This window comes from Macaca thibetana, chromosome 7, assembly GCF_024542745.1.
Source record: "Macaca thibetana thibetana isolate TM-01 chromosome 7, ASM2454274v1, whole genome shotgun sequence".
NCBI lineage: Eukaryota > Metazoa > Chordata > Mammalia > Primates > Cercopithecidae > Macaca > Macaca thibetana.
In genome coordinates this window covers 83422541-83448030 of record NC_065584.1, presented here as the reverse complement: position 1 = coordinate 83448030, position 25490 = coordinate 83422541, and the positions used below count along the sequence as shown (strand labels likewise).

General features: G+C 54.3%; 3 protein-coding genes across 5 annotated transcripts; 2 read left to right on the top strand and 1 right to left on the bottom strand.

Annotated features, from left to right (window-relative positions):
• Positions 1-801: 801 nt before the first annotated feature.
• On the top strand, positions 802-2750 carry LTB4R2 (leukotriene B4 receptor 2). Its single transcript, XM_050797476.1, has one exon. The coding sequence runs from the start codon at positions 1279-1281 to the stop codon at positions 2446-2448; it is 1170 nt and encodes a 389-aa protein (XP_050653433.1). The 5' UTR covers positions 802-1278; the 3' UTR covers positions 2449-2750.
• On the top strand, positions 2735-8776 carry LTB4R (leukotriene B4 receptor). 2 transcript variants are annotated; one of them, XM_050797478.1, is made up of 2 exons: positions 2735-5767; positions 6391-8776. In XM_050797478.1, exon 2 carries the CDS (start codon positions 6406-6408, stop codon positions 7462-7464), a length of 1059 nt encoding a protein of 352 aa, XP_050653435.1. In that variant the 5' UTR covers positions 2735-5767; positions 6391-6405; the 3' UTR covers positions 7465-8776. The 2 variants fall into 2 exon arrangements, with proteins under 2 accessions (XP_050653435.1, XP_050653434.1); XM_050797477.1 differs by having other exon boundaries at positions 2735-5771.
• A 308-nt stretch (positions 8777-9084) lies between these two features.
• ADCY4 (adenylate cyclase 4) lies at positions 9085-25284 on the bottom strand. 2 transcript variants are annotated; one of them, XM_050797436.1, is made up of 25 exons: positions 24690-25284; positions 22949-23146; positions 22680-22841; positions 21950-22099; positions 21370-21518; positions 21180-21291; positions 20331-20458; positions 20023-20181; positions 19563-19695; positions 19222-19395; positions 17349-17392; positions 17126-17212; positions 16718-16787; positions 16277-16374; positions 14891-14975; positions 14646-14783; positions 13931-14041; positions 13504-13688; positions 13216-13300; positions 12658-12816; positions 10471-10617; positions 10059-10166; positions 9828-9942; positions 9386-9510; positions 9085-9300 (listed from the first exon to the last, which is right to left on the bottom strand). In XM_050797436.1, exons 1-25 carry the CDS (start codon positions 24846-24848, stop codon positions 9148-9150), a joined length of 3234 nt encoding a protein of 1077 aa, XP_050653393.1. In that variant the 5' UTR covers positions 24849-25284; the 3' UTR covers positions 9085-9147. The 2 variants fall into 2 exon arrangements, with proteins under 2 accessions (XP_050653393.1, XP_050653394.1); XM_050797437.1 differs by lacking the exons at positions 9085-9300; positions 9386-9510; positions 9828-9942; positions 10059-10166 and having other exon boundaries at positions 10592-10717.
• Positions 25285-25490: the final 206 nt, after the last annotated feature.

Here is a 25490-nt window from a genome sequence, read left to right as displayed (position 1 = left end):
GTACCCAAGCCCTTAGCTCAGGCTCTGCTTTGGGAGGCCCCAACCTAAGACAGTGCTCCTGGTGCCCTGCGCAAGGAACCTCAAGTTCTGGCTGTTACTTGGGCTGAGGCCTTTCTTTTCCCTTCCCCCAGTTCTATCCATCTGCCAGGCCCCCGTCAAATCTCTTCATTTCCAAGTTTTGCTTGACTTTTCCAAGAAGAGAGGGCTGCTGCTTAGTATGTCCCTACTACTGCATCCTTTCCTTTCTTGTCTTGTATCCTTGTACAACCTGGAAATGGGATCTCTTCATGGTTGTGTGTCATGACTCCCTAACCATTATGCCTCCATGCATCTCCTGTTCCTCCTGGAACCTGGCAGCATGCCTTACATGGAAAGGCTGTCACTGACAGCCGGGTGAGAGCCCTGAGGGTGGAGTGACTGGGGCAGGTCCCGAGGCAAGAGATGGGAGGAGGTAGGCCAGAAGCTGAAGAAAAGGGGCTCAGCCGGACCAGGAGACTGGAAAACAGACAAAGATAGAGCAGATGGGGGACTGAGTTGTTTGGGTCACCTTCTCTGCAGACCAGAGAGGCCAAGCAACATACATGCTGCAGAAGGTGGGCTGGGAGGATTGGGGCCAGAGCTGGGGGAGGGATGAGAACAGAAGCAGGACCAGGGTTAGGATTCAGCAGAGTCCTCCTATTTCCTTCCACGGCCAGGGAATCTTACTGCCCCACTTCAGCTTATGCTGTTTCCTGGCAAGGCAGGCTCTCACATGCCTGGACACTTGGATACGTTGGTGATGGGAAGGAGTAGGGTGAGGGAGGGGCCCCAGGAGAGGCCCAGGATGAGCCTCATCTTGTCCCTCCCCATTCTTGCCTTACCCGCTGCAAATGTGATAGGCACAGGACAGGAGTAGGCACCTCGCCCACTGCTGCTTAACCTTTCAGCTTCTCCAGGCCCCCAGTCGTGCTTGCTCCCACCTTGGTAAGTAGATCTGCGCACATCCCTTTATACCCCACCATCCACTTTTGCCCAGATGTGCTAGAATGGGGCTGGACAAAGAAGGAGGGGCCAGACTAGAGGAGTGGTGGTAGAGATAGTGACAGCCTGGGGTGAGGACTTTATGCCTGTTTACCACTGAGCTCTGGGAAGGAGCCAGGAGTGGGGCAGGTCAGCTGAGTGGGAGCAGGGGATCTGGGTTCCAAGAAGGAGTAGTGTTTGAGGTGGGGTCTGGGTCCTCGTGGAAGTCAGGACTCCCAGGCAGAAAAGAGGCAGGCTGCAGGCAAGTAAGGAGGAGGCATGGCCCCTTCTCTTCGGACATCACAGGTGGGGTTTTGCCCCACCCCTGAACACCCTCTGTGGCGCCTTCCACCCACCTGTAGGCCCAGAAGGATGTCCGTCTGCTACCGTCCCCCAGGGAACGAGACACTGCTGAGCTGGAAGACTTCGCGGGCCACAGGCACGGCCTTCCTGCTCCTGGCGGCGCTGCTGGGGCTGCCCGGCAACGGCTTCGTGGTGTGGAGCTTGGCGGGCTGGCGGCCTGCACGGGGGCGACCGCTGGCAGCCACCCTTGTGCTGCATCTGGCGCTGGCCGACGGCGCAGTGCTGCTGCTCACGCCGCTCTTTGTGGCCTTCCTGACCGGGCAAGCCTGGCCGCTGGGCCAGGCGGGCTGCAAGGCGGTGTACTACGTGTGCGCGCTCAGCATGTACGCCAGCGTGCTGCTCACCGGCCTGCTCAGCCTGCAGCGCTGCCTCGCGGTTACCCGCCCCTTCCTGGCGCCCAGGCTGCGCAGCCCGGCCCTGGCCCGCCGCCTGCTGCTGGCCGTCTGGCTGGCCGCCCTCTTGCTCGCCGTTCCGGCCGCCATCTACCGCCACCTGTGGAGGGACCGCGTATGCCAGCTGTGCCACCCGTCGCCGGCCCACGCCGCCGCCCACCTGACCCTGGAGACTCTGACCGCCTTCGTGCTTCCTTTCGGGCTGATGCTTGGCTGCTACAGCGTGACGCTGGCGCGGCTGCGGGGCGCCCGCTGGGGCTCCGGGCGGCATGGGGCACGGGTGGGCCGGCTGGTGAGCGCCATCGTGCTTGCCTTCGGCTTGCTCTGGGCTCCCTACCACGCGGTCAACCTTCTGCAGGCAGTCGCCGCGCTGGCTCCACCTGAAGGGACCTTGGCGAAGCTGGGCGGGGCTGGCCAGGCGGCACGAGCAGGAACTACGGCTTTGGCCTTCTTCAGTTCTAGCGTCAACCCGGTGCTGTACGTCTTCACCGCTGGAGATCTGCTGCCCCGGGCAGGTCCCCGTTTCCTCACGCGGCTCTTCGAAGGCTCCGGGGAGGCCCGAGGGGGCGGCCGCTCTAGGGAGGGGACCATGGAGCTCCGAACTACCCCTCAGCTGAAAGTGGTGGGGCAGGGCCGCGGCAATGGAGACCCGGGGGGTGGGATGGAGAAGGACGGTCCGGAATGGGACCTTTGACACCAAACCCTACAACCTGCTGCCCTTCCCTCTCCCTTTCCATCCTCTCACCCTCTGGAGCTCAGTGTTCTGGAACATTTGGGGACCCTTCTTTGACTAGAGTTTGGATCTGACTGGGTAGGATTACTATACACCTCAGGCAGGCCCAGGCTTCTCCATACTGAGGGATTATGAGGGTGGTGATGGTCCCTGTTAAGAACTATTGCGTGCTTGCAAGTTGGCATGTACCCATGTGCCAGCACTGCTTACTTGTTGCCAATAGCTGTTATTGTGAAATACACTGGGAAGCCATTAGATGATGACTTAAGTGTGCCTCCCCTGGTGGTTCCTCATGCCTGAGTTGTACTGAAGCCACCTAGTTCCCTTCTGGGTCAAGCCAGGGCTGGGCAGTGCCAGCCTTCAGTGGCATCTTGACCTGCCCTCCTCAGTCCAGGTGCCCTGGTTCCACAGGCCAATCCATAGAACCACTCTGGAAATAAAGGAGAAAATGGAAGGAGAAGTATGGGAGCTTGGATGAGGGGTAGGAATGGGATCCATTCTCTGAGGCTTATAAAAGCCTCTGGGGGAGGAAATGGCTCTGAAGGGGAAACTGAATCTGTGGGGTTTGAAAGGAAAGTTTTCCCGCCTGTCTTGTGTTTGGTCCAGTGGGTGTGAGAGAGGCACACAAGGAGTGGACAGTGGTGTAGGGGCCCTGGGAGTCCGAGACTTACCTTCCTCCCTGACCATTTATTTCTCCCTGCAAAGGCCACCTGACGTGAAAAGGAGCCCAGGAGCAGGCACTCAGTCTGGGAAGTTTGGAGGTTGGCCATCAGGGGGTATGAGGAATGGCAGGAATATTTAGAGGACAGGAATAATTTTTCAGAAAAGTGCCACCTATTCTTTTTCTCTTTGCCAAGTCTGGGCTCCTTCCAAGATGCTGCTAGCTATTCCTGGCCCCTTCCCCAATACTTATCTGCCCCCACCTTTTGGAATCCATATCTAGGTCTAAAAACGGTTCTAGATCCTGACACCTTTGATTGGGGGATGTAGAATGGGATTCTTTTCAGGGGACATCCACAGGTACACACTCGTGGTCACTAAGGTGACCAGCTCATCCCAGTTGGCCCAGGACTTTCCCAGTTTTAGCACTGAAAATCCCTTGTCCCAGCCCTGTCGGTTTCCCAACAAACTGAAATGGTTGGCCACTCAAGTGGCTACCCTGACCATCACCCGAGGCTCTACTTTACTGACTGCTCATACCTCCCTGCCTCCCAAACAGAAGTCGAAACAGAGCAAAAGAAACCCAGTCCCCAGGGTCATGCTGGGGCTACCAAAACTGGGATGAACTAGCATCTGTGAACTAGAACAGCAGGGAGTATGCTTAGAGTGCCTGGTCCTGGGTTTGGGGAAGAAAGGCCATCAAGGTAGATGTGGGTGGGGAACAACTTGGGAGGGGAGGCAAGGACAACCCAGTTTCTGTCTGAAGGGACCTCTGGTTGACCCTGGAGCTTCTGTCCCCAAACACAGGCCTCACGGGATTCTTTCTCTCCTCATGCGCTGGGCAGAGGTTCCCTAACTTCCCTTGTGGCATATTCCCCATCTCTGACACCCAGTGCAGTCAGAAAGCCCTTCCTTAACTCAGACTTCAGTTCTTGCTGCGGTTTCTGCCCATTGCTTTTCATCATATCCTCTGCCTGACAGCTACGAGGTCAACTCTGCTCTGGCTTTTCTCCAGGCAGAGCAAGTGGGGGCTCTGGAAAGGTTAAGGGATCTCAGTGACCACCATTGCACTTTGCATCTTTCCTGAGAAGTGAGAGTTGAATGGGAAGCAGGAAGGCCCATGGTCAGATTGAAGGAAGGAATTTTTAGTTTCTTCTTTTTTTTTTTTTTTTTTTTTTTTTTTTTTGAGATGGAGTCTCGCTCTGTCACTCAGGCTGGAGTGCAGTGGTACGATCTCGGCTCACTGCAGCCTCCACTACCTGGGTTCACGTGATTCTCCTGCCTCAGCCTCCCAAGTAGCTGAGACTACAGGCACATGCCACTACACCCAGCTAACTTTTGTATTTTTAGTAGAGACGGGGTTTCACCATGTTGGCCAGGCTGGTCTCAAACTACTGACATCAAGCAATCCGCTCCCCTCAGCCTCCCAAAGTGCTGGGATTACCAGTATGAACCACCACAACCCACCAGGAATTTTTAGTTCTTAGCTTTTGCAGGAGACTTCAAGGAAAGGAGATGTTCCTCTGTCCAGGAAATGGGGAAGGTGACCATTTTTGCATTCCTGGTTTCCCCTCTTGGCAGGGTAGTCATGAGGCATCACTGTTCCTGCTCTCCCACTCCTGCTCCTCATGCTCAGCCTGCCTAGCTCGACCTCAACTTTCTCTGTGTGTCTAAAGTGGAACTGGATAGAAGGCTGTGGGAAGATAGGAAAGAGATGGTGCCAATCCCCTTGCCCAGATCTTAAATCCAGACTCAGCAAGGTAATCACATGGGCAAGCACAAGGCAGGGGTTTGGGGAAAGGGGAAGTAATTGGCATTCTGTGTGATACCAAGGAGACCATTTGGATTTTGGCTTCTACCAAAGAGAATGGAGAATTGGTTGACCTAAATGGAACCAATCCCTTTAAGTAAGGCGAGGAAAGGGGGTGCTGGAAGATGGCCACACAACCTAGATCATAGCTTGAACTGAAACCAAGAACAGAGTACTGCCCCCTTCGGCAATTTACTGACATGCCCTCTTTAAATCATGATGTTATCTAACCCAAACCCAGACCCAGGACCTAGTCACAGCTCCAACCTACACTTCCTATTAATTAAAAAAAAAAAAAAAATCTACATTATTACTGCAAAACAAACAAAGATATCAGCACTGTAGCCTCTCAATCTGAGCCCATTTCCCTTCTCTAGCTACCATACCTCCTTCTCCTATATGATACCATTCACTACTTTATTTAATTCTCCAGTCTAGACCTGCATCTTGAGACCACACCCAGCCTACTCACTCCCCACACCCCTCTTTCCTCTCACTGCTCCTTCCTGGTCTCTTCTCATCTGGCTCCACCTCTGAGGAGTCCTCAGAGAAACCCTTCTGGGTTGCCCTGGAACACAGACTATCCCCCCTCCTAGTGAAGGGAGTGGGTAGGGGTTTCAGCCCCACCCTCAGGAAGATGCGTCTTCCCTGTCCTCTGCTCTATGGTACTTCCTCTCTGGCTGACTTAGCAAACAGCACCTAGACCGGGGGCCAGGCCCTTGGCAGTGGGACAGATCCAGGGATAGGCTACGGCACCTTGCCCTGACCCTGGGATTGGCATCAGCTTCCAACCAGTTCCCGTCAAAGCTTGTAAGTAAGTATCCTGGGAACGGCAGTGGTTGTGGTGGTGGTGGGACGGTGTGCAGCCATGAAAGAAGGTGCAAAGGAATCTCCAAAGAAAGCCTGACCAGTGTAAAAGTTGGGAGGCTTTGTCCTTGTCACTTGTCCACTAACTCTTCCCCTCCCTGTTATTCCTGGTTGACCCTGGGCATCTCTGGGGACAGTAGGCAGGTGATTGGGAAAGTTAATGGGATTGAAGGGATGAGGGCCTGGCAGGGGGCAAGAAAGCTGGCCTTTCAAGGGGTGCAGCATTGGTAGGAACTCTCAGGTTGGTTCTGGGCTTTAGGGTCTCTTAAGGGGAGGAGACTGAAAAGGTCTGAAAATGCTGCTGCTGCTGCTGCGGTCACTGTATATTTTGCAATTGGGTCTGTGGGCAGGAAGGGGCCTCATGACCCAGTTAGGAAACTAGTCTTTGTACTCAACCAGATCCCTTTAAGATGTCAGTCTGCAGCGATGGGGGCAGTATATTTCAGGGGGACCTCTGATGCTGCTGACCCTGGAGACAGACTAGAGTTCTCAGTCTAGGCGTGTCTATGGTGTCAGGTAACCCTTGGTCCTCTACTCTCATGCGTTTGTCCACCCTCACTCTCCAGGTCCTCCTGACGGCCATGAACACTACATCTCCTGCAGCATCCCCCTCACTAGGTGTAGGGTTCATCTTTCTGTTGGCTATCATCCTGCTGTCAGTGGCGCTGGCTGTGGGGCTTCCCGGCAACAGCTTTGTGGTGTGGAGCATCTTGAAAAGGATGAAGACGCGCTCTGTCACTGCCCTGTTGGTGCTGAACCTGGCCCTGGCCGACCTGGCCGTATTGCTCACTGCTCCCTTTTTCCTTCACTTCCTGGCCCAAGGCACCTGGAGTTTTGGATTGGCTGGTTGCCGCCTGTGCCACTATGTCTGTGGAGTCAGCATGTACGCCAGTGTCCTGCTTATCACAGCCATGAGTCTAGACCGCTCACTGGCAGTGGCCCGCCCCTTTGTATCCCAGAAGCTACGCACCAAGGCAATGGCCCTGCGGGTGCTGGCAGGCATCTGGGTGGTGTCCTTTCTGCTGGCCACACCCGTCCTCGTGTACCGCACAGTAGTGGCCTTGAAAACGAACATGAGCCTGTGCTATCCGAAGTACCCCAGCAAGGAGCACGAGGCCTTCCATCTAATCTTCGAGGCCCTCACGGGCTTCCTGCTGCCCTTCCTGGCTGTGGTGGCCAGCTACTCCGACATAGGGCGTCGGCTGCAGGCCCGGCGCTTCCGCCGCAGCCGCCGCACTGGTCGCCTGGTGGTGCTCATCATCCTGGCCTTCGCCGCCTTCTGGCTGCCCTACCACGTGGTGAACCTGGCCGAGGCTGCCCGTGCGCTGGCCGGCCAGGCCTCCGGGTCGGGGCTCGTGGGGCAGCGGCTGAAACTGGCCCGCAGCGTACTCATCGCGCTCGCCTTCCTGAGCAGCAGCGTGAACCCCGTGCTGTACGCGTGCGCCGGCGGCGGCCTGCTACGCTCGGCGGGCGTGGGCTTCGTCGCCAAGCTGCTGGAGGGCACGGGCTCCGAGGTGTCCAGCACCCGCCGCGGGGGCAGCCTGGGCCAGACCGTGAGGGGCGGCCCCGCCGCTCAGGAGCCCGGTCCTTCCGAGAGCCTCACTGCTTCCAGCCCTCTGGAGTTAAACGAACTGAACTAGGCCTGGTGGAAGGAGGCCCACTTTCTCCTGGCAGAATGCCAGCCCTGAGCCAGTTCTGTACCTGGAGGAGGAGCAGGAGCGTGGAGGGCATGAGAGCGTGGGAGGCGGGAGTGGAGTGGAAGAAGAGGGAGAGGTGGAGCAAAGTGAGGGCGGAGTGAGAGAGTGCTCCATCCTGCTCCCACAGGCAGCTTTAACCATTAAAACTGAAGTCTGAAATTGGGTCAACCTTGTGAGTGGGGTACGTGTGCTGTGGGCATCGGGGTGCTTGTGGGTGCCCTGGTGGGACCCCTCCCAGTAGTCGAGAGTTACCTCCTTTAGTTCCCCATGATTTACAATTTTGGAAAGGACACAAGGACAAACATAGATTGCCCCCATCCCAGGTGATTCTGAGTACGTAGTCTGCAGATAATACTTAGCAAAACGCAGTCTGCGGACTCCTAAAGCAGCTTGTCTAGGAAGACCACCCATGTGGGCCTATCACTCCAAGCTCTGTGACTCAGGGGACCTTCTGAGAAAACAGCACTGCTATGAAACATCTTCCCTGAAGCCTGTGATAAGTCTCCTTGTTAGCATGACTCCAACTTCCTGCCAATAATCTTTGTCCTCTCTGTAGGAGGTATTCTAGGGGATGCCTTCCTTCCTTCCATTTCACAAAGAGGTCAGACTTGAGGACTAAGTCATTAGATCTTATCCCTTAGAATTCTACATATCAGCATCTGCTAACCTCCACAACACACCCTGGCACAGGGTGGGGCTGAGGGCCCCAGGAAACAAAGATTCCCAAAAGTGAGAGGGATGAGTCATTATTTCCTAGAGATGACTGTTGTTTTAGAGAACCTTGGTCCAACTCTGTTCTGACAAGGTTTTAGGAAGATGGCAACAACAGTGGCAGCAGTGTACTTTTTGGATCTTTCTCATGAAAAACAAAAGAGCAAGTAAGAGAGTGAAACCAAATATCCACATGCAACATCCGCAACAAACCTAGTATGTCAAGGTATCTCCCATGGACCCCAAAGTATGAGCCAGTGAGAATGAGTCATCAATACCTCAAGACCCCTATACCAGCATCTGTGCAGAAGGATACAGAAGGAAGCAAAGGGATGTTGGGTGTATCTAAGAAGAGGAGACCCCCAAGCTGTCTACAGATCCTTACTGGAAAGCATGGTGTACCAATTTGAGAACAGCAGCTGAAACTGGGAGGGACCTCACAGAGTATTTCTCAGACCTCTCACCCATTCTATATGGTGAACACATGATAGGTACTTATTTAGTGTTTGTTGAATGAATAAAGTTCAAATGACATTTCCCTGGAGACTCTTCCAGTATTTGTGAGTAGGGGGCAGGAATGGGCAAATCTTTGTTTTGAGCCATGTGGCTAAATTCTTTACGCTTCCAAGGTGTACAAAATGCTGGAATCAAGTTGGCAGAGAGGCTGAGGGAGTTCTCTTCCTGAGCTTGTGAAAAAAATCACTCCAACATGCTCAGTCTCACATGCATGCATGTGTGCACACATATGCGCGCACACACACACACACACTCGCACTAAAATTGGCCTGGGAAGAATACTTCCCACTGAAGGGCAAGGAGAAGGTGATCCCCAGCTATATCAGCAGCTTCTGACATCAATGGGCTCCAGGCACACCAGAGTCTCTTTATTGAGGTTCTTAGAAGGGGAGTGCAATCTCAGCCTAGGGTAACTGAAGGAGGTCCACTTCGTGTCAAGTCTGTGTTCAGGAAGTAGGTGCAGAGCTGCCCTTTGCCTTTCACCTTGATGACCCCCCGGCTGTAGCAGGTGTAGCCCAGGGACTGTAGGGCCCAGGCTGTCTCCTCAGTCACCTACAATTGGAGGGGGGTGAGGGAATATGGAGGTGGCCCTATTCTTAGTTCCCCTCCCCCTATGCCTCCAATGTTGTTCACTCACTTGGATTTTGCCAAGGACTCCTGTACTCTCCATGCGGCTGGCCACATTCACTGTGTTGCCCCAAATGTCATATTGTGGCTTCTGGGCCCCAATAACTCCAGCTACTACTGGTCCGTGGTTCAACCCTAATAAGGGATGTGGTAATGACAGACTTGGAGAAGGAAGAGGGGAAGAGGAAGCACAAGGAACTAGAAGGAAGGGAGAAGAGCCTGGGGGGCCCTAGAGGAGAGGAGGGGTCTCTAAGGCTGGAGGAATGTAGCTTAAGAAAAAGAGTGGGAGAGCCTCATACCTCCTGGCCCAGCAGCTTCACACCCCATCCCAGGGAGTGAGTTAGGAAAGGGGCTTCAGGATGAACTGGGAGCAGCTAACAAAGGACTTGGAGTGGGGCAAGCTCAGGAAGGTGAGGAGGTACCAGACTGTTGCAGCAGGGGAAGTCTCTCACCCACACGCAGGCGGAAGTTGTTGAATGAATGCTTGTTGATGACGTCCAGCTTAGACCCCAGGGCAACGGCAAATTCCACCATAGTGCCAAGGTGGCTGCAGCTCCGTTCAGCATCCTGGCAATGGGCCCACGCACCAGGGTGGGCCAGTGAGGGCACAGGAATAAGTCCCACTAATGAGCCCATCAATGAGAGACCAGAGGAGGGTGGTAAGTAGGGAAGGGTTGCTGTACCTGTTGTGCATCCTGTCCAGAGGTGGCATTTAATCCTGTGGCTGCCATGTAGGTGCTGCCAATGGTCTTGATCTTCTCCACCCCACTGAACTTGGGCTTGGAGAGCAGCTGTATGTAGAGAAGAGTCCTGTCCCCAGTCTCTCTTACTCTCTCCATCCCCTCTCCCAGAAGCCCAGCCCCAAGCCTTTGGAGTTAAAGGATCAGGCTGTGGGAGTGGGGATGGTGTCAGGAAGGAGAGGGTTGGTGGTGGGCAGTGTTGCTGGAGTGGGTAGATCTGGGGGATCAGAGGAGGCGAGGGAGTACTGTAGAGGGGAGGATTGACTTCATGGCCAGAAAAGCAAAGTGGAAGGAGGTACTGGGGGAAATTTTAGAATCTAGGACATAGGTTCTGGGAGACTCTTGGAATTTTCACCTCATCAAAATCAGCAATTATTTCATTGAGCAGCCTCAGACACTCTAGGCCCTCATGATTGATGTTGGATTCAGAGTAGAACTCCTTGAAGTCTGGGACTGAAGCGAAGAGGACACAAACGCATTCGTAGGACTGGTGGTAGAGATCCTGGGAGAGCAGGAGACTGGAGTGAGGGGTACATGTCATGTTCCTCTCCTTTCTAGGCCTGTGTGGGGCCCTCCTCCCCATGTCCACATTCCTGGTCTCCCTGTTTAAGAAGAATTGGGAGGGAGGGAGAGGAGTAGGGCCAGGCTACCCCAGGGAAGTGACTTAGGAGTCAAAGCTTGGATCTCATTGTAATTCTAGAAAAGACAGAGGTTTGGGGTCAGGATCACCTCACAGCAACACGAAGGGAATCACTCCTAGAAGTGGGATCCTGTCAATGTTAATTATTTCTATATCCTATCCTACTGCTGAAAGGTGTTTAAGTCAATTAAGTCAGCTACAAAACCAAAGGTAAAACGTGTTTAAGTGTTTAAGTCAGTTAAGATAGCTACAAAATGAAAGATAAAGTAAGCAACAATAGGGACTATGAGGCAAAGGGAAAATAAGAGTAAGATGATAAAGATGGAATCAGATCTGAGGGTGGTTCACAAAATGAGTGCCATGAAGTCCTATTTAGTCTTAGATTTTGGTTCTCAGCTTTCTAGCCACCAAAGTGAAGAGAGAAAAGGATCGATTACAACATTCCCTGTGTCTATTAGAGAAGAAACCAGAGCTGATCTTGAGAGCAGGGAGCAGGCGGTGGGGGCATAAGGCTGTGAAAGAGCTCCTGAGCTGTTTCTTTTAACACCCTTCAATATGAGTCAAGAGCATTTCCATAGCAGAGGGCCAGCAGATGATACAAATACGATGGTACAAATATGTGGGTGACTTTCTGATGGTTTGGCTCTAGTAAGATTTTTGAGGATCTAGAGCAGCAGCATCCAATAGAAATTTTTGCAGTGGAAACATTCCCTATCTGCAGTGTCCAATAGGGTGGCCACTAGATACACGTGGCTGTTGAGCCCTGGAAATGTGGCTGATGCAACTGAGGAACTGAATATTTTAATTCATTAACATTAAATTTTCATACGCTAATGGCTACCATATTGGATAGTACATGTCTAGAGAGAGGGGTGGACTGTATCCTCTAGACCAGCAGTCCCCAACCTTTTTGGCCCCAAGGATGGGTTTCATGGAAGACAAGTTTTCCATGCACCCAGGCTGTGGGGGGGATGGTTTTGGGATGAAACTGTTCCACTTCAGATCATCAGGCATTAGTTATCAGATTGGTGCAAAATTAATTGCTTTTTTTTTTTTTGCCATTAAAAGTAATTACTTTTAGGTCGGGTGCAGTGCACCTATAATCTCAGCATTTTGGGAGGCCAAGGCAGGTGGATCACCTGAGATTAGGAGATCGAGACCAGCCTGGTCAACATGATGAAACCCTGTCTCTACTAAAAAAAAAATGCAAAAATAATTAGCCAGGCATGGTGGCAGGCACCTGTAATCCCAGCTACCTGGGAGGCTGAGGCAGGAGAATCGCTTGAACCCAGGAGGCAGAGGTTTCAGTGAGCTGAGATCACACCATTACATGTACTCCAGCCTGAGGGACAAGAGTGAAACTCCGTCTCAAAAAAAAAAAAAAGTAATTACTTTTAATTATATTACTTTTAATGGCAAAAACTGCGATTAATTTTGTATCAGCCTAATACATTTTCATAAGGAGTGTACAAACTAGACCCCTTGCATGTGCAGTTCACAATAAGGTTCGAGTTCCTATGAGAATCTGATGCTGCTGCTGATCTGACAGGAGGCGGAGCTCAGGCGGTAGTGCTGGCTCACGGCTCACCTCACCTCTGCTGTGTAGCCAGTTCCCAACAGGCCATGGACCTGGGGCCTGGGGGCTGGGGACCCCTGCTCCAGACAGCTCCCATCAACACCTAAGCTTCTGGAAGGTATGGAATGGTCATGAATTAGATAAGACATGCCTTCCAAGTAAGAATTTGAAATGCAATTTTGTGCTCACCAAAGACAGAATCTAAGATCTTGTGAAAACGAAGATGCTTGACAAGCACTAGAGAGAACTGGCCATAGGTCAAGACTTTCATCCGAAATTAGGCCCTATGGCATCCGTGGATCAGGAGTCAGGGGGTCAAGAGTCACCTCGTTGCGTCGGTTCTGGCCAATGAACTGGGGGGCCACGTGTGCAGGGAGCACGTTCTCCAAGAGCAGCCGAGTCAGGTTCTCCATCGTCTCTGTCTCCTCCCGCTCCTGCCTCAGCTTCTTCTTCCACAGGAAGTCCAGGCGGCAGTAGTACTCATTCTGGGGAGGGTCACCAGGGGCCATGGGGAGACACAGAGCAGGGGAAGCGCAGCTTCTGCGTGTTCAGCCCCAACTCCATGATGCCTGAAACCACCCCCACCCCACCCCCAGTTTAGAAGTAGGGCTTAAGGTGCAAGTATCCTTGGAGAGAGACTATCCTTGAAATTAGATTCAGACTAGGGATACAGAATTGGCAGCAGACTTTTTCTAAAGCATGGGCTTTCCCAGATAGGGGTGTGGGAGAAAGGAGGGACGGGGAGTGGAGGAGAAAGAAAGGAAGCAGGAAGACTCGCTTAGAAGCTTCCAACGGGATTCAACCCTGGAGATTAGAAAGATCAAGTCACAAATATGGGGGCCACTCATAGGTGGGCCCTGGTGGGGCTGAGCTGGGTGACTTACCTGGCGAGCCAGGACAAGGAGGGTGAAGAAGAAGATGAAGAAGGAGATAGCACCCATGAATTTGGGCTCCTTCAGCACTCCGGGCCTGAAGGGGCCATGGATCAGGGTTGCCCCTTGCTCTGCCCCTTCCTGGCCTTCTCCCTGCCCCCAGTGCCCATGTAGGCCTCCGCTTCCCTCCCACTTTGCCCTGTAGGTGATTCAGGTCAGTAAGGCCAGGACAGCTCTGCTGTATCCCATCTCACCCCCATCCCAGGGGGCCCGGCACCTCTGTCCAGCAGCTGTGCATACCTGGAGTCCAAGGGGCCCAGATAGAGGCGGACGATGAGGCAGTCGGACAGCCAGGCGTGGGAGTGCAGGAAGAGGGAGCAGGATGCTGCCAGCCACAGCAGGAGCAGCAGCAGCTTCAGCTCGAAGCTCATGTGCAGAAAGAGGGAGCAGGAGAGGAAGCCCAGCGTGCAGCAGTGCATGGAGTACTGTGGGGCCAGGCAGGGGTCAGGAGTGGGCATGTCCCACAGGCAGAGGGGGGACCCCTGAGGGCTCCCTTCCTGTCCCTCCCAGGCCCAGGTCCTATCTGGGAGACAGGGGGCGTCATACACTGATACACACTGGGTGTGACTTATGTCTGTTCTAATCCACAGAATGGAGTGTTCCTCCACTCAGGGGAGCTGTGGACTTGGGCTGAGGAAGGAGATTAAGGGCATGTGGGAACACTCACTGGGACACTGATGAGAGGCAGAGACCCAGGGAGCTCCCAGGAGAGGTTGGAAATCATGGAGGACACATTGGGAGCTTGGAAAGGGCAGTCTGATGATGCTGGGAAGAAGAACTGCAGAGGAGATGAGGAGCTGAAGAGGCAGGTAGCTTCTTGGGCACAATGGTGGCTTGTGCTGGGTTTCAGCTGACCCAGGGATGAGTCAGGTCCAGACTCGTCCAAAGGGGTGGATTCTGCTATTTCTGGTAGGGAAGGGAACCTCAGCACTGGGGTCCTCACTGGGGGAGGAGTTGTGTGAGGGGTGTCAAGAGTACTTCTCTGACTCTGAGCCACTGTGTGAGCTCTTGCCAGCCACTTAGCCTCTCTGGGCCTTAGCTTCCTCTTCTGTAACTTGGCTGATGGGTGATTCCCAGGTGCCCTCCAGGAATAGAATTCTAGGAATGAGTCTAAATCCTGAAAAATCAGCCAAGTGATCTAAGTAATAAATAACTGCCTACACAGAAAAAAGATAAGGACATTCACCAAAGTGTTATTAACAACTATTATACCCAGATGGTAGATTGCTGGTGACTGTAATTTTTTTCTTTCTATTTATACAACATTTCCAGCATCTCCTGGGCTTAGTCCAGCTGCCTGCCCAAATCCAGGGGTTCCCTTTCAGCCCCTGGCAGGTCCAACATGCCCTGATGGGGGTGGATAGGGCCCCCTCTGTCCTCACCAGGCTGGTAATGGCCATGGCAAAGACAAGGAGGATGGTGGCGGTGCCCAAGGCTATTCTCAGTCCTGGTCGTGTGGCCACCAGGCCAGACAGTGCAGGCAGCCAGTGCAGCATCTTGGGGCCTTTCAGGACACACCTCTGTGGAGGGAGCATGGGCGTCTTAGCCATGGGGCTGGGGCACCCTCTTCAGGACAGGTTGTGACCAGGGCTCTGGCATGCCACTTCCACCCCTCAGCCCACCTCACCATCAGGTCCTCTGAGAAGCAGACAAAAAGGAGGAGGAGGAAGAGGAGGAAGGTGATGCTATACGTGATGACCAGAGCTGGGGGCCTAAAGGGAGACAAAATCGAGGCCTTGAAGTGCCAGAACAGGCTCCCTGTGTGCTGTGAAGGTGCTGGTGAGTTGGGTGGGAGATGGGGGAAGTGGTTCTGGGGAATCTGGGTTGGCTGGCAATGGGGTCCCGGCTGATAAAACACATTGCATTCTAATGATCTGGGTTGGCTGGCTTAAGGGTCTAGAGCAGTGTTGAGGTGGAACAGGGACCCGTATGGTGGGGAGTGGGGGCTCACAAGAATGACCAAGGCTACGGCAGACCGATCTCTGGGTCTTTAGGCTAAAGCTCTTTAACCTGGCTGAGTTTTTTTTTTTTTTTTCTTTTTTTTGAGACGGAGTCTCGCTCTGTTGCCCAGGCTGGAGTGCAGGGGTGTCATCTTGGCTCACTGCAAACTCTGCCTCCAGGGTTTGAGCGATTCTCCTACTGTCAGCCTCCCGCGTAGCTGGGATTACAGGAGTCTGCTATCTCACCCAGTATATTTTTGTACTTTTAGTAGAGACGGGCTTTCACTGTGTTGGCCAGGCTGGTCTTGACTCCTGACCTCAGGTGATCCACCTGCCTTGGCCTCCCAGAGTGCTGGGATTACAGGTGTGAGCCATTGCACCCGGCCACGTGGCTGAGTTAACAAGTCCTCGTCCCTGCTAGCAGTGGACTAGGAATGAGGGCCTACTTTCTTTTTTTTTTTTTTTTTTGAGACGGAGTCTTGCTCTGTCGCCCAGGCTGGAGTGCAGTGGCCGGACCTCAGCTCACTGCAAGCTCCGCCTCCCGGGTTTACGCCATTCTCCTGCCTCAGCCTCCCGAGTAGCTGGGACTACAGGCGCCCGCCACCGCGCCTGGCTAGTTTTTTGTATTTTTTTTTTAGTAGAGACGGGGTTTCACCGTGTTAGCCAGGATGGTCTCGATCTCCTGACCTCGTGATCCACCCATCTCGGCCTCCCAAAGTGCTGGGATTACAGGCTTGAGCCACCGCGCTTGGCGAGGATCTACTTTCTAAGCTCACACATTTGCTGCCAGATTTGGGTTTCTCAATGGAAACAAACCCGCCTTCATGGAGATGTTGTTAGCACCAAAAGAGACGCTCATGGGAAAATGCTAGGGCTGTGTAGAAAGTCCACAGGATATACAAGATTAAGATAAGGGCTGCGATTATCATTTTCCCCAGAAAACCCGTTTCCTCTGTGGGTAAGTGCCTGAAGCTAAGGGGAAGAGGTGAATGAAGAAAGTGTGGCCAGGGGTCATGAGGGCAAGGTGATCCGCTTGTGACAGCCAGGGCCTCCTTCGCCTGGGGCACTCTCACCTGTTTGTCACTAGCATCTGGATGATGAAGTTGGAGAGAAAAACCAGGAAGGTGCAGGCTTCATAGTATTTGAAGGCGGGGATTGCAGAGAGTCGGTACTGAAAGTGAGGGGGCCGGAGGTAGAGACAGGGTCCCGTGCTGCCCATCACCTTGAAGGCATCACTCCCGGGCAATGGGTGGGTTCCTCAGCCTCACCGCCAAGCCTCCAGTTCAGTTCCATGTAGACCCTACCAGTTCTCCAAGGAGCTACCCTCCTTCCTCCCTCTACCATCCAGTAGCTCAGTCTACAGAGTGACTTTCCTTTAGAGAGAGGCACAAGCTCCTCATCCCTAGGATCACAAACTGAGCAGACCTGGGGAGGAGACCCAAGGGCTGACCCCTCCCCAGCGCCAAGGAACTAAAGTTGGGAAGTCGTTTGGTGCCATTCACTCCACAGCTCACCTCTTTCTCCATCTCCTTCTCTCTGAAGTACAGTGTCAGTGGGTTGAAGTCCTTCGACTGCTTCCACTGTCTGGTGGGAGGTGGGAGGGTGGGTGAAAGCACCAGAGAGCAGAGGGCAGAGAAGGGCAGGAAGAGGGCAGAGAGGGGCAGGAAGAGGGCAGAGAGGGGCAGGAAGAGGGCAGAGAGGGGCAGGAAGAGGGCAGAGAGGGGCAGGAAGAGGGCAGAGAGGGGCAGGAAGAGGGCAGAGAGGGGCAGGAAGAGGGCAGAGAGGGGCAGGAAGAGGGCAGAGTGAGGGCAAGAGCAGGTGGTCAGGTGAGTCTTCCTTCCAGTCCCTCAGGGAGCACCATCCCTTCTCCACCACACGACCTCAGGGCCTGCGGCCCTCCCAGCCCTCTTTGTTCTCCGTACTTCTGTGAGTTGAGCTGCTCAATGACCTGGAAGAACTTGGCATCCCCGGTGTCCAGTTCATCATCTAGTCCACGGAGGGTACGGCTCCTGCACAGCAGTGAGAGCCAAGTACATCACCACAGAGACTCTCAGAGCATCTGGGCAAAGCACGAGCAGACCCCCAGGGAGGATGGAGGGGGTCATCCAGACAGCCCCACTGGCAAAGGCTTTGGGGCCTCCTCACCGATCTAGGCTCCACTGGGGGCTGAAGGAAGCCAGGGTCTTCTCCTGTTGGGAGAGCACAGTGAGAGGTGGGCATGGTGGGTGAGGTAGACTCCCTGTAGTGAGGTAGACCATGAGCCACACTGCATGCTCTATACATGTCCTTGACCTTGGGCATTTCACTGGGCTCTTTCCTCTGCCTCTAATGACCTCTCTCTCTCCCAAATCCCACCTGCTCTTGAAGAAGAGGTTTGAACCTCCTTAAAGTAAGTTTCCCCCTGACTCTCTAGACTCCCAGGATCTGTGTGTGTGTGTGTGTGTGTGTGTCTGTGACGGAATCTTGCTCTGTCACCAGGTTGGAGTGCAATGGCGTGATCTTGGCTCATTGTAACCTCTGCCCCCTAGGTTAAAGCGATTTTCCTGCCTCAGCCTCCTGGGTAGCTGGGATTACAGGCATGTGCCACCATGCCTGGCTAATTTTTGCATTTTTAGTAGAGAGGGGGTTTCACCATGTTGGTCAGGCTGGTCTCAAACTGCTGACCTCAGGTGATCTGCCTGTCTCAGCCTCTCAAAGTGCTGGGATTATAGGCGTGAGCCACAGCACCTGGCTGGATTTCTTCTTTCTTTCTTTCTTTCTTTCTTTCTTTCTTTCTTTCTTTCTTTCTTTCTTTCTTTCTTTCTTTCTTTCTTTCTTTCTTTCTTTCTTTCTTTCTTTCTTTCTTTTTCTTTTGAGATGGAGTTTTCTCTTGCTGGATTTTTCTTTCTTTCTTTCTTTCTTTCTTTCTTTCTTTCTTTCTTTCTTTCTTTCTTTCTTTCTTTCTTTCTTTCTTTCTTTCTTTCTTTCTTTCTTTCTTTCTTTTTTTTGAGATGGAGTTTCTCTCTTGTTGCTCAGGCTGGAGTGCAGTGGTACAATCTCAGCTCACTGCAACTTCCGCCTTCCAGATTCAAGCAATTCTCTTGCCTCAGCCTCGTGAATAGCTGGGATTACAGGCACGCACCACCACGCCTGGCTAATTTTTGTATTTTTAGTAGAGATGGGGTTTCGCCACGTTGGCCAGGCTGGTCTCAAACTACTGACCTCAAGCTATCCATCTGCCTCGGCCTTCCAAAGTGCTGGGATTACAGGCGTGAGCCACTGTGCCTGGCAAGATTTCTGATATTTGACTGATCCCCTGGAACTTCAGGGGCTAAGTGGATTTCTGTGCTAGTGAAGGTCCTGCCTCAGGAGATACTCTTGAACAACAACCTTGCACCTAAGGTCATCTCATAGTCCCTGGGCTTGGAGCAATCCCCACACACCACTCCACCCACCTTAGAGGTCTCATCCTCCAACAGTCAGCTGAGCCTCAGCTTCTTCCTTCCTCTTCCTCCTGCCAGCTTAACCCTCTGACCTCTCCCCTACCTCATGTTAACACTTGGAATTAAGTACTTCCTGCAACCACTGCTGCCAGTGTCCTTCCCCCACTCCCCAGTGTTGGGGGGATTGAAGAAGAGAGCATGAAGTTTCAGGAACTGAGTTAAACAGAGACATTTCCTGGTGCTATGGGTGCACAGCCCTACAATCAGAGACAGGAGGAAGTGGGGGTCCAACTGCCTATGTGGTGTCAGGGGAAGGCACTCTCCTGAGTAGAGGCTGGGGAGTTATGGACATGGTGTCTGTAGGGATCTTGGATCTTCTCTGAGGTGAGCTGGAGTGCCCTTTCTCTGGAAGGAGGGGCAAGGAAGGGCCTGAACCAGTGACTGGGGTGACCAGACAGTTCAGGACTTTGGGATATCACAAATCATTAAGTGGCTCACTGGCGGTGGGGGCAGAGAAGGCTGGGTGGGAGTGGGGCCTGAGGATACTGGGGGTGGATTTAACTAAGCTCTGGGGCTCAGGGTGAAGGTGCGCATACCTGGAGAGGGGTGGAGGTGGACACAGGGCTGTCTACGTGGCTCAGGTGGGCAAAAGGCTTGGCTGCACCCCAGGACTCCAGGTAACGGGTCATCAGCAGTGATGGACGCATCTTGGGGCCCTCAAGCGAGGAGAGCAAGCCTCCTGCAGTGCCCTTCTCATCCTCCTCCTCTGCCTGGGACACATGAGGGCTGAGAGTAAAGATGACAGACACTCCCTCATTCTTCCTCCACCCCCCCAGTAGGATCCAGGAACTCAATCTCTGGCACAGAAGAGATCAGGCCTGTTGACTGTGGGACAGTTTGTGTGGGCCAACCCACGGGGTCTGCGCTGGGCTTTTACCCGTGGATCGATGACCAGATAGGTGGGCTCCCCTAGCTCCCGAAGGTAGGGATCCCGATGCTCCATGCCTGCGTCCTCCACAGCATAAGCTCCTGCCAGCAGGGCCAGGGTAGCCCCTGTGATGTGCACTCGCCTGGAAGGAGGGAGGCAGTAGGGGTCAGCAGGGAGGGCCTTCACATCTCCTATTTCCTGCCCCCTCACGCCCGTGGCTCCTAGAACTGACAAACATCTCATGTCTTTTAAAGATCATTCCTGGAGGTCTGACTTCAAGAAAGAGCCTGTGTTACAGGAGGTGCCTCCCAGCTCCCCTCCCTGTACCCTAGGATGTCCCAAGCCCCATATGGGACTCATCTTAAGGTACTCATCTTGTGCTTATCTTAAGGAACTAACGAAAAGTTTGGCAGCCTGTGGTAGGCCTGGTTGGCCTTCTGCTGTAGCTGCCTAGGGCCATAGGTCTCACCCTGGTACACCGCCTGCCTCCATGTGGTTAGCCAGTGTGACATCATGGGACCAAACGTCATACTGCCACTTCTGCAGCCCGATGACTCCACAGAGTACACTGCCTGAGTGCACGCCCACACGCATGTTGATGTCCACGCCAGTGGCTGCCCGCAGTTTCCTGAGCAGAGTGAGTGTGGGGCAATCTGAGTCCTACCCTCAGCCCTGCCTATGAGACACCCCTGATTCTCACAAAGAGGACTTCTGTCAGTTGCCTGCTGCCCCCCACATCCACCCTCAGCATTCCTCCTGACCACCGCCTGAGCTGACCTGATGGCCCGGCACATGTCCAGCCCCATGCGCACGCAGTTGATGGCATGGTCTGGCAGTGAGAGTGGCAGTCCGGAGACACAGTAGTAACAGTCCCCCAGGATCTTGATCCGCATGCATTCATGCTCCTGGGAGTGTGTATGTGGGTGTGTAGAGGAACCTGGTTAGAGGCCAGAAGGGTAGGAGGGAGTTGGGAAAAGCGGGGAGCGAGTGTGGTATTCCTGAAGAACTTCCAAGGTGGGGTAGTGTTTAGATCAGATCTAGGGACTCCTTTCACCTGATATGGGGCTAACTGTCTTCCATGCAGATCTCTTTCTCAGAAGGGTTTCCCCAAGGGCTGGATGGCTGTGGCTCTTTCCACTTTTGGCAAGTGAAGGGGGTACCCAGAGTTGAATATGTGGTAGTGGTCTCAGGATTGAGAGGTTGGGGGGAACCCAAGGATTGGTTGCTTGGAGGTATCCCTGGAGTCTAAGCAGGTTGCTGGGCTGAGGTTGCATAGGGCAGAAATTTCTCTTGGAAGGGCCTCCTAAGGTTAGAATATCAAAATGTCTCTATAGATTTGGTCGTAGTGTCCAGAGACACATATGTTGGGGCTCTGAGCTTGTATGGGGCATTGTACTTGGGACATCTGTGGAGATATTGAGGGATCTCTGCAGGTTTCAGATGTGTGGTGAGCAGCTTCATGACTGGGAATGTTTGAGAGGGTTTCCTCTTTCCACTGGGATATCTGGGGGCCTGCATGCACTGAAGTGGGCCTGGGATCTTATAAGGTGGGAGTTTCCCTTGGAAGGGGCTACCCAGGATGGGAAATTTGAGGGTCCCTGTGTGGGGAGGGAAGCCTTCTCTGACCTTGGCGATCTGGTCGAACTTGCCAAAGAGCTCATTGAGCATGAGCACCAGCTCCTTAGGGGAACACTCGCTGGCCAGCCGCGTGAAGCCCACAATGTCAGCATACAGCACACTGCATAGGGCAGGCTGTGTCAGTGGGGCCAGGGTCTTAGCCCACAGGCCCCTCCCCTCCAGCCATTCTTCATCATACCTGACTCCCTGGTGCCTCTTGACATAGAGGCTGTGGAAATTGTTGGTGCTCTCTGGCCATGACCCCTGTCCTGCCTGCAGCCGTGCCATGATCTCTGCTTTCATCTCTCGGGCCAGGTAGGCAGGAAGGATGGACAAGAGAAGGTGTTCCTAGAAGAGGTCACTATGAGTACCAACTCCTCTGCATCCTAAAGCCGGGAGCCCCTGCCCCCCAAATTACTCAGGAGCCCACACTGCCCACCACACGTGCTCCCCAGGATGCTCCCCCAGGTCCTCCCTCTGCACACAACAGGGCTCCAGCACCCCATCCTACATTGATCACCTTTAGGGACTGAACTCCCAGTATCAACACCTGAATGAGAGTTCACTTAATATCATAATGCCCTAAAGTGCTTTTTATAAGCTTTGGTTTGTGTGAGCCTCACAACCTTCTAAGATGGGCAATACCCACGTTTTATACAAAAGAGGAAACAGGTCAAGAAATCTGCCCAGAGTCACTCAACCTGTGGAGGACCCCCGTTATGTAATCTAAGCAACTCCTCTCTGGGAGCGCTGGTCTGGCCTTCCTAGGCCAGGCTAACCTGGTGCTTCTTTTCGGTGTCCAGCCGCCGGCGCGAGTGCAAGGAGCTGAGTGCCTCCCGGAACGTGGCCCGCAGGGCGCGCTCCATCAGCGCCTTGTGGTACACTCCTGCCACGTTCCCGCACAGGAACAGCACCGCATTTGCTGCCAACTGTGGGCGAAGGCCAGCCTCAGAGGACGCGGGACCCGGGTGGTTGTCGTGTGTAGCTGGAATTGGTCTCAAAGACTGGCTGGGGGAGACTGGGTTCTACAGTGAGGGACCTAACTACTGTGGAACAAGTGGTGCCACACTGTGGCATCCCTAGGGGCGTTTCCCTTCCCAGATGCTCCCTGCTCCAGACTCTCGGCTGCTTCACCAATACGACCTCTTAGGTCTGGAACCTTTGCAGGTACATTTCCTCTGTTTGGAATACCACTCCACTGTCGCTACCCACTTCCGTGGCACAAAACTTTTTTTTTTTTTACATTCTGTGTCAAGGTTTCATTAACCAACATCTGTTGTCCCCGGGCAAACCACGACACGACTCCCTTTCTTGAGACCTGGATCCCTCTTCTGGTAACAGCAGGCATTGCACCACACTGTTGTACCAGCTCTGCGAAAGCAAGATTGGGTATCCTACTCCCAGCGTTGCACCCTGCCTTGGAGTCACAGCTCCACAACCCCACCAAAGGAGACTACTAGCACGTGACAGAGCCGTCCTGAGCGCAGCCTGTGCTACTTGCGTGCTCACCTGCGGCAGCAGTGCAGGCCGTGAGTCCGGCTGTGGCCCAAGATACAGCCCCAGGACCAGTAGATGCGAGAGTGAGGAGGCGAGGCCCGCGACGGCGGCGTCCCGCATGCCCAAGGGCAGCATGGCATACACCGTGAAGATGACGAAGAGAAAATAGGACACCTGGGGGCGGGGCGCGGAAAGCCGAAGGCCAGAGTGGGACTATTCAAGGCCTGGTGAGGGATCGAAGCCCGGGCCGTCCCCGCTGCCCTGCCTGCCGCCCCTCTCACCTGGTCCCAGGCGCTCACCACGCCCCCGGTGAACAGGAAGGCGTGGCCTAGCGCTAGCAGCGCGACCCATACCAAGCCGGACAGAGGACGCGTCCAGCGCTGCAGTCGCTGCTCGCGGGAAGCGAGGCCCAGCAGCAGCGAGAAGCCGCCCAGCGCGCACAGCACAGTGGTCAGGAAGCTCGGGTCTGAGGTCAGCTCCTGTGGGCAAGGGGTGTATGAGGCAAGATTGTGACAGGGAGAAGGAACGAACCTGATAAAGGAAGAGCCGGCAGCCCAGCCCCTCAGCCCAGTTCTGAAAGATGTCTCAAGCCTAAGTACTAAAAGGAGGCAAGGCACCTCCGCTTGCCATTCACTTTAGGTTGAACCATTTGAAATTGCTTGTGTCCTACTGTTTTTATCCAGACTCAGCAATCTCGTATGATTTTTGTTGGTTGGTTGGTTAGTTTTTTGAGACAGAGTCTTGCTCTGTCGCCCAGGCTGGAGTTCAGTGGCACGATCTCGGCTTACTGCAACCTCTGCCTCCGGGTTCAAGTGATTCTCGTGCCTCAGCCTCCCGAGTAGCTGGGATTACATGCTACCGCCACCACGCCCGGCTGAATTTTTTTTTTTTTTTTTTTTTTTTTTTTTTTTTTGCATTTTTAGTAGAAGACAGGATCTCGCCAAGTTGCCCAGGCTGGTCTCGAGCTTCTGGGCTCAAGCGATCTCCCACCTCGGCCTCCCAAAGTGCTGGGATTACGGGCGTGAGCCACCGCGCCCAGCCTCCTGCGGTCCAACCTATTATCTTGCTGAGCCTGGGACAGCTACCTAGAAGATCTGGCTCCCATCCCTATTTGTGAATCCATGACTTTTCTGAGCCTCAATTTTCTTATCTGTCAAACGGGAACCAAAGCTTCATGAAACAAGTAAAAGATAGATCCTAGCTCACAAGAAGGCACTTCGGAATGAATGTCTCCAAATCTGGCCAATTTGCTCGGGAGATTCCCGGCGGCGCGGGGGCCGGCGGCTGGCAGCTCGGAGGGCGGTGCGAGGCAGTGCTCGAGCAGCAGGGGGCGCCAGGACCCGCGGGGTCCCGCACCTTCCTGGCCGCCAGGGCTGCGATCTCGCCACCTGCCTCAACTCCTTGCAGAAGTTCCACCGTCGTCCCCGCGTTTTGTCCCCGTCTCTTCCCGGATTTCGGCGTGGACCAGCAAGGATTGGCCACGCCCGGTGATTTTCCCACTTTGCCTCCAAGGAGTGAAAAGAAAACCCGGGGCAGGCCATTTCTAGAATTTGATTGAAGACCCCCTTCCTTCCCAAACAGGAACTGGACATGGGTTTACTTTGGGACTCAGTGAGAGCCGGGTGGAGGGTGCCTTCTGGGAGTCTGTGGGCACAACTGCCCCACATCCCCTAAGAGGCAGAGAAAGGCAGGAAATGAATTCCTCAGGGGCCTCCTAGAATTTCCCTTTTGGAAAACTGGAAAATCCGGTGATGGATTTATTGTAGAACCCGTAGACCACGGACGTTCATGAAGTCTGTCAGAACCCGGACAGAAACTAGAAGCATCCAGGACTCAGCTTTCTCCCTGCGCAGACCCAGAATGGTACAGTGACTTGCCCAGGGTCACTGCAGTTCCTAGCCAGATTCAATGGTTCTTTCTCGGCTCCCAGCAACGAAACACATCGAAAAAAAGACCCCACAAACCCCAACCCCGAAAATGCTACCCAGGCAGCGACCCTCCCGCAGCGGCGGCCCGGCTCACCCTGCCGCTGGCCCAGGCAACCACGAGCAGCGCCGCGAGCGCACAGAGCACGATCCCCAGCAGCAGCAGCAGCAGCGGGTACTGCTGGCTCAGGCTGTAGTAGGTCTCGTAGAAGAGGTCTTCGCTGGGGGGTGGCCGGGGGCTGAAGAGGCGGGCCATGATCTCCCCCGCCCAGAGTCCCGAGGCTGGCTAGGGCCGGGCGCCGGGTTACCTCCTTCGGCCCGGCGGGCCGCACCTGAGCTTTTCTAACCCGCTCCAAGCCGCTACCTCCCCGCGCCCCCAAACCTTGTGGTAATCCCGTCTCCTTTTTCAGGCCCTCCCTGCGGCCTCCCAGCCCGCTCCCAGCTGGCTATGAGGGGATCCCTCAGTCCTTTCCTCCTCCTCCCTCGTGCCCGGATTGTGGAGGTGCCCTAGCAAAGCTTCATCGCCAGGAGGGCAGGATTTGGGGTTGGTGCGAGGGAGCCCTGGGTTCCCCTGTCCCCCGAACTCACTGCCCGCGTCGCTGGCGCAGCGGAGTGGGCTAGGCCCAGGGAGGCAGCCGGGGACCTGATGGCGGAGTCACGCTCGCCGCTGCGCTCTGGCTCAGAGTCCCGGGCGACAGGAGCTTCCCTCCAGGCGCCGCGGCCCCCCTCCCACTTCCCCGACGGGACAGCCCGGCCCCTTCCTGTGCCGAAGCCGGACTCCCCTGGTCTCCTCCCGCACTTGGTTTTGTCTCTCTTAACACCATCGCCTTCCCGCCTCAGCCCCTTCAGGGAAGGGCAATGTGGACCCTGGGAGAGATGCGAAGGGGTGGCTGGAGTG